The 12,314-nt window shown below is 47.4% G+C and overlaps 1 protein-coding gene across 1 annotated transcript in view; it reads left to right on the forward strand.

Annotated features, from left to right (window-relative positions):
- Vps35l (VPS35 endosomal protein sorting factor like) overlaps positions 1 to 12,314 on the forward strand; it is a 107,646-nt gene that overhangs the window by 23,138 nt on the left and 72,194 nt on the right. The window contains exons 9-12 of the mRNA XM_036195458.1: positions 2,401 to 2,460; positions 9,469 to 9,565; positions 10,352 to 10,399; positions 11,701 to 11,794. Coding sequence (XP_036051351.1) covers positions 2,401 to 2,460; positions 9,469 to 9,565; positions 10,352 to 10,399; positions 11,701 to 11,794 — 299 coding nt within the window. The remainder of the gene's footprint in view (positions 1 to 2,400; positions 2,461 to 9,468; positions 9,566 to 10,351; positions 10,400 to 11,700; positions 11,795 to 12,314) is intronic.

Here is a 12,314-nt window from a genome sequence, read left to right on the forward strand (position 1 = left end):
TATAAAAAGCAGTTGTCTTTTCTGAAGGCTGGTTCTAGAGAGGTAGCAGGCTTTTGTGTAGGAAGTAAAGGAGTTTGTATTGTTCCTCAGTGTGTGCAGGGACAAGCAGTACCTCTGTCCAGTGTGACCTGATGGCATCCCTGTGTCAGGGAGGGAATCTCTATCTCTCTCTTCACAAGTGTGGCCCTGTGTTATGAAAGCAAAGGGTGGGAGTGGAGGGAGTGTTGGGGGACGCTGGCATTGGAGCCCATTCTCTGAAGCTTCCAGAGCTTGCAGTGTGTGTGTTGAAGGGGGTTATTGGGAGTTGGGGGTTCCAAGCTGGCCTTCTCACCTTGGCTGTACACTGCTGTCCCCAGGTTCTTACAGTTATTCCCAGAGAGTTTAGCTGCACCCAGACCAGTTCTGTGAGAGTCTCTGGGGATGGATAGAGAGACATCACATTGGATAGGGATTTTCAGGAGCCTCAGGTGCTCTGCCTGTATGCTGGGTCTGAGAAGTACCAGTTTAGGGGACATGGGTCATTAGTCACCATTTCAAGTCTCTCAGTTAGTGTCTCTCATACCCGAGCATGTATAAGGAGTTCCCAGCGATGTGGTTCAAAGTCGACGTTCTAGTCACATTCCCTAAATCTTTGTCTCTTGAAGCTCTGAGCTGGGCCCAGGCCTGTGCATTCCCAGGGTCCTCAGGTGTATCTAGAGTTTTCCCCAGTCCTGCTTGGCCCACAGTCAGGACAAATCTTTCTCACCTGCCAGACCCGCAGCTGCTCAGACCCAACCAAGTAAACACACAGAGACTTATATTGCTTACAAACAGCAGCAGGCTTCTTGTTATCTACTTATTCTATCTTAAATTAACCCATTTCTATTAGTCTATAAGTTGCCATGAGGCTCATGGCTTACCGGTACCTTACATCTCACTTGTCATGGCGGCAGCTAGCAGTGTCTCTCTGCCTTAGCCTTCCACTTCCCAGAATTCTCTTCTCTGCTTGTCCTGCCTATACTTCCTGCCTGGCTACTGGCCAATCAGTGTTTTTATTTATTAACCAATCAAAACAACCATTTGACATACAGACCATCCCACAGCACTCAGGCATTTAGTTAGTTAGTCTGCTTTGAGACGCTCCTGGTTGGGACCTCAGAGCCTGGCTGTAGCCTCCTCTGCAACCTGACACTGTCATCTCTATACAGCACCCCTGGGTCATATGTTCTCTGACCAGATAGATGCTGCAGCTCTCCCATCTTCTTCCATGTCTGGACAAAGTATGTTGTTCTTCCCTGCCCTGAATAATGAGGTCACTGAGAAAGAAAAGAAATACATTTAAACTGGAGGTGATTTGGGAGAACTGTGACTTGTATTTCATGTATGTCAATAACATTTTCTCAACAGCATGCACAGGATAAATAAAGCTGTCTGTATCAGCTTTGGGGTCACCTAGTTTTGAAAACTAGAGTATTTATTTATTTGTTCATTTTATCTGTAAGAGAGGCTCTCGTGTAGTCCAGGCTGGCTCATACTCACTCTGTAGCCGATTACCTTGAACTTCTGATCTTCCTGCCTCCACCTCCCAAGTGTGGAAACTGCAGGTGTGTGCACACAGTTTATGCCATGCTGGGGACTTGAATTCGGGCTAGGGAAGACTGGCTGCCAGTGTGCTACAGTGGCAAAGTCAAGTAGTTGACACAGTAACTTGTGACCTATAAAACCTAAAATGTCCATCCACCCAACAAATCCTGAGTACCACTATGCACTGGCCAGGTGCTGGAGGTACCCACAGTCAAAACAGGGAGTGTCTGCCCCAGAGAAGCTCAGGTTTGGATGCGCCCTGGGCTGATGCACTGAGCAGGAGGGCATGGCTGCTCAGAAGTGCAGCCACTCATTGTTTCCAGCTGCAGTGTGGTAGCTGTAGTGCCAAGGGCACATTTGCAGACAGCTTTGGGTGAAGAAGCCAGTCTTTCACACGAATTCACTGAATTTACCTAGAGTAATTAAGTTAAAAAATACTACAGAGTTTTATGGTCCTCAGGGTGTGGGTCAGCTGTACATTCCCTGATCTCATTGACTGAGTTCTGGCCGAAGGCCACTTATTTGCATCTGATGCCTAAGCTAGGCGTGGCTGGAGCTAGAGTCCAATGTAGTGCACTTTCTGTTGAGTGTATGAGGACACCTTGGGCTGCTGTGGTCCTAAGTTCTGTGTTCTTTTCCTCTTTTCACCAGAAAAACAAAACAAACAAACAAAAAGTCCCAAAGCACAGCTGCTAAAAATGTTTGCCACTAGGTGGCAGCATTCCCTCAGTTAATGCCTGCTGCCAGGTTCCATTTTCCTGTCCCTAATTAGCAACATTTATTTAATGTTTGCTCCTGTGGTGTGTGATGTCAATACCATATGTCTTTTTCTCCTAGGAAAGCTGGTCTACGAGCGAATCTACTCCATGTGTGTGGACAGCCGTAGCGCCTTGCCAGGTAATGCTACGTACGCTTCCTGGGTTCTGGGCACCAATCTGCCCTAAACCATATTAGAAGGTTTTAATCAAGTCAGGATTTATTGAAAATGGATAAGGTTTTTAATTTTAGTGTGTTGAAAGGAACGCATTTGAGGTCTGATTGTCTCAGTCGTCCAAAGCCATCACCAGGTCTGCAAGCAGGCAAGTCATCAGAGTGCACAGAATTGGAATGGGTGGAACCGGACCATCTACACCAGCTTCTCTTCTGCTGTTCAGTACCATGCCTGTTTCCTATGTGTCTTTCTTTCCAAGAAGCAAATTACTTAAATAAAAACTGTGTATGCACGAGAGAACATCAAATAAATCAATAGTAGTAGATGCCCCGACTCCTCAGTCTATTCATAAATGATGTTGGCATTAAACTTACTGCCAACCAATTTTAAATCCCCAGGAGGTTCTAATGGGACAGGTGGATGATGGACTTGTATTGTCACATGAGTGACGATGACGACAATGCATTCAGGTGCAGCATCTTCAGTGGCAGCTTCCTGTCCTTTCCCTCTTTAGCTCCCAAGCTTTGCTGTGAGACACCCGTCCATTCTCTCCAGTTGGAGCCACAACCTTCTCCCTGCTCCTGGCAGTGGTTCCCGTCAGGGGGCCAGGACACAGCAGTAGTGACAGGAACCCGTGATTTGACCTGTACCCTTCCTCCTCTCTTCCCCACTCCCTTTTTCTCACCCTCCTCTTTTCCCTCCCTGGTCCTCTTTTTTGTCCATCCATCCAAATAGCATCTGTCTACCCTCCTACCTGTCCTCTGTTCATCCCCATCCACCTACCCATCCCCCATCCATCCATTTACCTGCCCTTCCCATCCTCCTCCACCCACCCATTCATCCACCCATTCATGCATCCATCCATCTGTCTACCTGTCCATTTATTCACCCATCTTTTAAAAATTCTTTAATGTGAACATTTCTCAGAAAAAAACATGCTGTACACAACTTTAGGTCTACTGAGCTCTTGGGAGCTACCTGGTCTCATCACAGAAGGACAAGCCCATGGCAGCAGAGTTGGCGCTGTGCCTGTACTGTCTGGTCCAGTGGTCACCAGCCCCTTGTTGCTCTTGGTACTTGAGATGTGACTAGCAAACAGAATGAGTTTTGGCTGTAAATGGAGATAGTAGATAGCCCAGTGTGGAGGTTCGTGCCTGGAATTCAGCATGTACCAGCACTCAGGAGACTGAGGCAGAAGGATTGTGGTTCAAAGTTAGCTTGGGCTACATAGTAAAATCCTGTCTGTAGACCCCAAGGACTAAGGATATAGCTCAGTGGTAGAGTGCTAACCTAACGCGTGCAGGACATCATCGTCAGCACTCAGAAAGAGGAAAGAAAGAAATGACAGAAGACACTGGATTATCAGACTTAATGCAAACAAAGGCCACATAAGCTGCTGGTGACTTTTCAGTCTGGTCCCGGGTTAAGACAGTACTCCAGATAACTGGGCCTCAGTACGCCAGTGCAGGCAGCCGGACCTCTTTTACCTTCTCTGGCTCTCACGGCATTTCTGTGGCTGGTGCTGCTCCTATGCCTCCCACCCACCCCTCACACTGTAGCCAAGTTTTTAGTGGCTCCTTTCGGGTAAGTTTAGGACCCTGGAAAGGGGTGCCAAGGCCAGTCCCCTGGGAAGATTGTCTCTGTTGGCCAGGGATCTGGGAAATCCAAATTTATTTATTGAGAGTATGTTGACATATGTGACTCATGGGCATCAGCACCAAACCTCAGCCAACTGCCAGAATTAAACTTGTGTGCTTTCTTTGGCAAAATGGAATTTTTTAAAAAACTGCATGTATTTCTGTGCACTGCTTATGTGCCTGAAGCCCTTGAAGACCTGAAGAGGGCATCAGATCCTCTGGAGCTGGAGTCATGGGTGGTTGTGAGCCACCTCATGTGGGTGCCGGGAAACAATTTGGATTCTTTGCAGGAGCGGCAAGTGCTCTTAACAGCCAAGCCATCTCTCCAGTCCAACTAGCAACTTTTGAAAATCCTTTCCTGGGGGCATTTTTAGAGATGGGTCAGCCGTCAAGAGCGAGTACAGAGGACCCAGACTGTTTCCTAGCACCACATGGGGTGACTCACAAACCAGTTGTAACTAGTTCCAGGGCATCTGAAGCTGATGTCCTCATCTGGCCTCCTTCAGATACATATGCATGTGTGCTTACACACACACACACACACACACACACACACGCACACGCACACGCACACGCACGCACACACACACACACACACGCGCGCGCGCACACACACACACACACACACACACACACACACACGCACGCATGCACACACAAATAATACATTTAATTCTGCTTGCTTTGCTTGCTTGGTGGTGGTGTTTTTTGGTTTTGTTGTTGTTTTTGAGACAGGGCCTCATGTAGCCCAGGCTTGCCTTAAATTCCTCTAAGGAGAGTGACCTTGAACTTATTCTCCTGCTTTGCCTCCCAAGTGCTGGCTGGGACCTCAGGTGTGGCCTCCACACCTTTCTGCTTCTTCTATTGGTTCCTACGCTGTCACTTAACTTTGGAAGACGTCTGGCCAGTGATGGCACTGGTAGTCCTAGCACTCAAGGTGGAGACAGGATATAGGTTAGCCTGGGCTAACTTGTCAAGACCTTGTCTCTGTGTGGCCTGCCTGACCCCAGGGACATTTGACTTTGCATCTACTGTAATCCTTTTCTCAAACAGCAGGTTGGGGGCAAGAAAGGAAAAGTTGCCAGCTGCCCTACCCAAGCTCTCCAAGTGCTGCCACATCAAAGGGTGTTTAGCCGAGTACATCAGTTAGCCATTTTAACTTGAACATTTTACTTAACGGGGAGCAATACAGATCAGGGTGTGTTCTGTTTTTGTTTTGAGGCAGGTCTTGCTATGTTGCTCAGGCTAGCCCAGACTTGTTTTCTCGCAATTGCTTTGGTCGTTATTTCTTCCCTTCTCTTAAACTCTTCACTCGGATGGTTTTCTGTGGGTGTGAGAACCTGAAAAGCGGGAGGGCAGACTTTGTCCACAGTTGTTAGAGTCCTGGGGAACGACTCTTAACTGAAATTAGAAAGAAAGCTTTGAAGTCTCCGCCACAGATTCTGCCTGAGGAACTCTGGAGGAGAGGAAGCTGGCGACATTTGTACTCATTCTTTCCATCAGGATCAGGTCCCTCGGCCGAGGAGCTGATTTTTGAGCTCTTCACCCTCAGGAGCTCTATCTGTGGTTTAGCTCAGGTGAGTCTGGAAAATTCCAGCATCTTCTAGAGTTATGCCAAGCATATACCAAGCCAGGCATGGTGTATATTTGTATACCCTGTAATCTCAGCATTCAGGGGGATCATGGATTCTGGGCTAGCTTGGACTACATGGTGAGACTGTCTTCATTTAAAAAAAAAAAAGAAGAGGAGGAGAAGGAAAAGAAAGAGAAGGAAAAAAAGAAAGGACAGATGAAGAGAAGTACAACCCCCCCCCCCACCTTTCTTTAAAAAGTTTTTTACACTTATTTTTACACTTATGTATTATGTGGAGGAAGAGAGTTAACTGCTAGTTAAAGAGTAAAGACAGGAAAAATCTTGAGTATGGCAGGTGGCAGCAGAGAAATCTGGAACATAACAAAGGAAGCAGACAGTGAGCAGTTGAAGAAAGGCTTTTGGGGTGAGGAAACACACACATGTGACGGGCACACAGAGAAAAGGACCCTCTGCAGAGCAGAGTGGGCCTCACCAGCCTCCCCTTTAGGGCTGGGTTTTTAAAGTGCTCGAGGGTCTTCCTCTACTAACTTAGGGCTGGTCAGTTTGAAGAAGCTGTACAACTGTGTAAACATGTCTGCTGAACTATTGAACTAGTTCGCCATCAGGGGTCCTGCTGGCTGGAGAGGGAGCCATCGAGGCCCTTGTTTTATGTTCTCAGGCTGTTGACAGAGGGTGAGGAAGAAACCTTGGAAGTTCGCCATGGTTATTACCTAGTCACGGCCCCTCTCCCTGTCTGTCTGCCTGCTAAGGAGTCTGTCTGACTCCTCGTCCCATGCTGCACGCACATGTGAAGGTTACAGGACAACTCTGGGAGGCCATTTTCTCCTTCTAGTGTGAGTCCCAGGGATTGAACTCGAGTCCTTATGCTTGGCAGCAAGCACCCTTTCCCACTGAGCCATCTCACTGTCCTCTCCCTTAAAAAAACAGCATATGTGTAACGAAGGCATTCACTCCGAGTGCCTAAGTCGTGTTGTCTTCTGTGGGGGAGACCTCCTAGCCTCATCGTCTCTGCAAGCCCATCTCCAGACTCTCCCCAGAGCTGACTTGGGCCACACCAGGTTCAGCAGGGGCCTTAGTCAATGTGCCAGTGAAGGAGAGCTAGAGTAATTGGTCTCTTTCCTTTTCCTAAAACATCTGCAAAAGTTCAGAGTTGAAAAATGAAGTACTTAAAAAAGAAGTTGGGGGTGGCACCTCTGCTCTGTTACATGGAAGGCTCTTCTGGGTTAATTTCCAAATCCTGGATTTCTTCCCCATGTCGATGCTCCAGTGCGAACTTGTGAAGTCTGTATGAAGTCTGTCATCTGTGCCTCTCCACCCAGAGCCTTCAGGGCATCGCCTTTGCACTTAGGAAATCCTCTGAGGAGGCATCTCTACCCGCCCGCCCGGCCTCACCACCCACCGGGCTTGCTTCCTGGGCTCTGACTGGTCTGTCCCAGGGCCTCTGCTGTATCTGCTTTCCTGTCTAAGCACAGCAGCCCCTGTCATCAGCTCCCGTCGTGACTCGATGGAGCTCACACACCAGCTGTGCAGAAGTCTCCCATGATCACTTTAGTCCCCCGGCCTCCTCATGCCTTGTCCCGTCCACTGCCTGGGGGCCTGTCTTCCCAGGTTCCCATCACCTGGTTACTGTTTCCTGCTATTTGTCCCCACCACTGGGTAGTGTCCTGAGGGCAGGTCCCCATGCACCTCTGGGGACCGTAAACATTGTTCGTTGCCGGGTGGGGAGCAGATGAAGTATAGGAATCTGTTGTTTAGTACTGTTTAGTTTTCTGCCGTGTTAAAGTCTTGTGTAACATAGTCCATTTCTTTCTTTTTTTTTTTTTTAAGATTTATTTATTTATTATGTATACAGAAGAGGGCACCAGATCTCATTACAGATGGTTGTGAGCCACCATGTGGTTGCTGGGAATTGAACTCAGGACCTCTGGAAGAGCATTCAGTGCTCTTAACCTCTGAGCCATCTCTCCAGCCCCCATAGTCCATTTCTTAATTCTTTCTTGACTTGTCTGTCATTGTGTGAGATTGCTCTGTGTGTGTGTGTGCGCACACATGTGTGTACATGTATGTTTTTATGTGTATATGTGTATGCCTATATATGTGTGTATATGCATCTGTGTCTCATGTATATGTGTATATTTATATGTATGTGTGTGTGTCTCTCCATATGTGTGTATAGGTATGTGTCTCATGGGTATATATATATATATATATATATATATATATATGTATGTATGTATATGTGTATATTTATATATATGTGTGTGTGTATGTGTGTATGTATGCATGTATGTGTGTATATATTCCTCTGTATATGTGTCTCTGTATGTGTGTATACATGTGTCTGAATGTGTGTGTACATGGATATACATGTATGTTTGTGTGCATCTTGTGTATATGTATATGTGTGCATTTGTATTATGCATGTATGTGTGTTTCTGTATATATATGTGTGTATATGTATGTTTGTGTGTATCTTGTGTATGTGTGTATATATGTTTCTGTGTGTAGTATGTCTCTACATGCATATGTTTGTATGTATGTGTCTCTGTGTGTATATATGTGCTTATGTGTGTTTTTGTGTGAGCTATACTATTTTAGCTTTTTCTTTTTGTGTCAGAGTCTTGCTGTGTGGCCTTGAACTTGTGACCCTCCTGTCTGTGCCCTCCACTCCTTATGAAAATGTATGTCATGTTCAGAACTCTAAGAAGTAAATCTGTGTTATTGAAAACAAAGATTAGGATTGGCTGCAGAGCTGGACAGTTCGAAACACCATCAAGAACGGTGGAGGCTGGCAGGCAGCCAGGGACCCAGATTCAGCGTCTTACTACCCCTCAGGGCAGTGTCCTATGGAGGTTCCCACTTTGTCGTCCAGTCAGGCTGGTGAGAACAGGAGGAGAGTCCCTCCTCTTAGATGGTTCACAGAAATTGTGCTTTTGTTTATATTCTGGGGCCCAAACTCAGTCACATGATCATACCTAGCTGCAGGAATGGCCAGTGCGTCTGGGAAACCAGAGTTGTATTATTAAAAAGAAAAAGAACAGATACTGGAATAAGCTGGCAGCGTGGCCACAGGAGACTGGAGTGTTGGAGCTGTATTGAGCTGGCCGCTTGGCTCTGGCTCAGGCCTTGATTTACCTTCAGGTCTGGCTCATAACGTTTACGGTAAAAGCGTTGTTCACATTTCCTGTTGAGACCAGGTGCTAGATGCATCCATGATTCCTCAACTGCTGCCACAGTGACTGCTCTGCACATCAAGGACCTCTGGTTCATCAATGTGTGGTGGCTAAGAATAAGGAGCCAGGCTGCTAGCTTATGATCATGCTGTGGTTGGCTTGCTGTGTGTCCTGGGCAAGTCACTGAACTTCCAGGTGCCTCCACCTCTGGAAGTAGATGGGGATCTACTGTGTGGATAAATGAGCCAACAAATGCTGTTTCAGACACAATGCACGATGCGTGCCTCTTCCTAAGCATGTGTGTACACTGGTGTCATCCCTGTCACTGTTTCCACTGAAGACGAGGAGGGACTCAACCTCCTCATTTTCTGCTCCTGGACTTGCAGCAGCTATAAAGACCCAGGAGCAGGCCAGCTGTGGTGGCCCACATTTAGTCGCAGTGCTTGGAGGCAGGTAGATTTCTGAGTTGCAGGCCAGCCAGCCTACACAGTGAGACCCTGTCTCAAACAAAACAAACAAACAAACAGACCCAGGATTTGGGAAACCAACACAGATTGTCTTGCGTTGCAGATCACTTTTCCCCAGAGAACGTGAGCGACACGGCCAAGGAAACATGCCTGAATTGGTTTTTCAAGATTGCTTCCATCCGGGAACTCATTCCGCGATTGTATCCTTTTCTTCTTTTTAATGACGGGTGGGAAGAGTGGGGCTGGTGTCAGCAGCCATAGGACCGGCTACCCAGAAGTTCCTGGTGACACCTGGTTCTGTCACAGTCGGTAGCTACACTGGAGAGGTCCTTGCTTGGAATCCCACTTGGTCCTGATAGTTTTCTCATTGGTTACTTTGAATATGATGCATGAATCGGGCTTTTGTTCTTTTGAGGAACATTCCCATGTTAACTCTATTAAGAAGTCTCATTTTTAAAAAAAGGATTTATTTTGTTTTTAACTGTGTGACTGGTGTGTTTGTGTACCCTCGGAGGCCAGAGGCTTTGGATCCCTTGGAGCTGAGTCTACAGGTGGTTGTGAATCACCCTGAGGGTTCTGGAAACCAAACTTGGGTCCTCGGGCTTGGTGGCCATCTCGAGGGTCCAGGTCCTGCCCTTCTGCACCAGTACTCCAGTGGTGAAGCATGGAGACTTTATCTTAGTTATCTCAGGCCCACGCTCCCCACAGGGTTTTGATGGGAATTTAATTTTAAATTCATTTTAAATTTCGACATAGAACCATGAACCAATAGACAACCTTTCCCAGAGCTTAAGTAAGTGCAGAGCTTTGAGAACCCTGGAGAGAACAGGGCAGCTGCCAATCTGGTCCTCTCCATTGTCACAGACCATGATGGCCTCCTGGTGCCTCAAGCTAATTTTTGTTTTTGTTTTCCTTCTGGAATAGTCTTTGTCTGACAGGGAACAGGCCATCTGGAACATGTCTTCCTTAACGGAACATTTCTGTAGTTATGTGGAAGCATCCATCCTGAAGTGTAACAAATTCCTCTCCAAAACGTAAGACCCTTCTTCAGCTGGAGCTGTATGTAGAGTTTCTGTCCAAAGACACAAACACAACAATGGTGCAACAGTAGCTTTGTCAATGAGTTTTTAGTGTGTGACCGATGCTAATTACCTGTGTATTTTCCCACTTAACATGTGGGAACTTAATGAAGTGGAGATGGCATTTTAATCCCTATATAATGAACAGAGAGGAAAAGTCAAGCGTGGGGATGGGGCAGTGTGTAGCCTACAGGAGGTCAGTTCCACTTGGATCTGGCCATGGGTCTCCATAAGTGATTGAGACCCTGAGCCTCAGTCACCTTTGCTGAACATGGACCTGATGAGAAAGTGTGTGGGCCCCGAGCTACACACATAGCACTGGGAGGCACACAGGCAGACCTGGCCTGCACCACGTTATGTGGGGGGCTGCCACTGTTGGTGACAATGGTAAAGATGACCTTGAATGCAGGAGTCTTTGCTCCTGGGGCCCAGGCAGCACGCTGCTGAGATTTCTCACAAATGCCATTCTGAGCCGTTTGCAGGGCTTGAGGAAGCCAGTGGTATTTAGAATCATGCCTGGCAGCTGTGCCACAGGCCCTAAGGGCAGCCAGGGACCTCCCGCAGAGAACCGTTTAATTTGGAGCTGGGGTGACCGAGATGGTTTATCGGTGCTGAAGAAATCGTTGTTTTTGCCTCCTCAACTGGGACACCGAACCAGGACCAAACAATAATCCATATAAAACAGTGGTTCTCAACCTTCCTAATGCTGCGACCCTGTAGTACAGTTCATGTTGTGGTAACCCCCAATCATAAAATTATTTTTGTTGCTACTTCCTAACTATAATTTTGCTACTGTTAGGAATCATAATGTAATTATCTGATATGCAGGGTATCTCATATGTGACCTCCAAAGGAGTTGCAACCCACAGGTTGAGAACCACTGATCTAAAAGCTCAGGGTGCTGGCAGTTGACGGAAAGCTGGGTAAGGGATAAAACTTCAAATTAGTAAAGTCGGGCTGGGTAGGTAGCACACACCTGCAATCCTACCACCAGGGCAGGAGAAGAGTCTGAGGCCAGCCTCAAACACACCCAAATAAGTCAATTTAAAACAAGTCTGCCCTCAGACATGTGTAGGGAAGTGTCAGTAAGTTGGGTCCACAGAGAGAAACTGGTTATTCCGAAACTGAAACTTTGACCTTGATTCTTACAACTTGGGTTTTTCTCCCCTGAATTTAGGAACATGTAGCTTTATCATGAAAGTGAAGAACAGCAAGTCCTCCCCCGGGGTGTAACTCTGCCCTCCTCTCTCCCACAGGGGGATTTCAGAGTGCCTGCCCCGACTGACCTGCATGATCCGAGGGATTGGGGACCCGCTGGTGTCCGTGTACGCCCGTGCCTACCTCTGTCGGGTATGCTGAGCTCGCAGACATGGCGTCCTGCCTCCTCAACGGGCTCCTCCTCCACCTCCCTCGCTCTGTTAGCTGCTGGTTCTAGGGCACAGGTCTTCACAGAGAGGAGAGCTGCAGGGTTGCTTGTAAGAGTTAATTTTGAAGTAGACCAACTTACCACAGTTCTAATTAGGGGGCATTTAAGGTCATCTTCACCCAAGTGAACTGGTTTTCTGGATTAATTTTCTCAGTTCCAGCTGGGAAGGAGGCTCCAGGCTGCTTTTCAGTCACTTGAGACCAACTTTTCCTTGTGTTGAATTGTGTGTGTGTGTGTGTGTGTGTGTGTGTGTGTGTGTGCGCGCGCGTGCACGTCCCCTTGTTAAGTAGTTGGGCTGATGTACGCTGGAGAAGGCCTGGGAGGGAGCACTGTCCCTGTGACCTGACACAGGTTGGGCTGCTGTGGTAGTTGGGAGACAATTGGGGCCCTCTTACCCTCACTCCGAAGTAATGCCGCTCAGTGCTTTGACCTCCTCCAGTTTTT

The sequence above is a fragment of the Onychomys torridus genome, chromosome 1, assembly GCF_903995425.1.
Source record: "Onychomys torridus chromosome 1, mOncTor1.1, whole genome shotgun sequence".
Classification (NCBI taxonomy): Eukaryota; Metazoa; Chordata; class Mammalia; order Rodentia; family Cricetidae; genus Onychomys; species Onychomys torridus.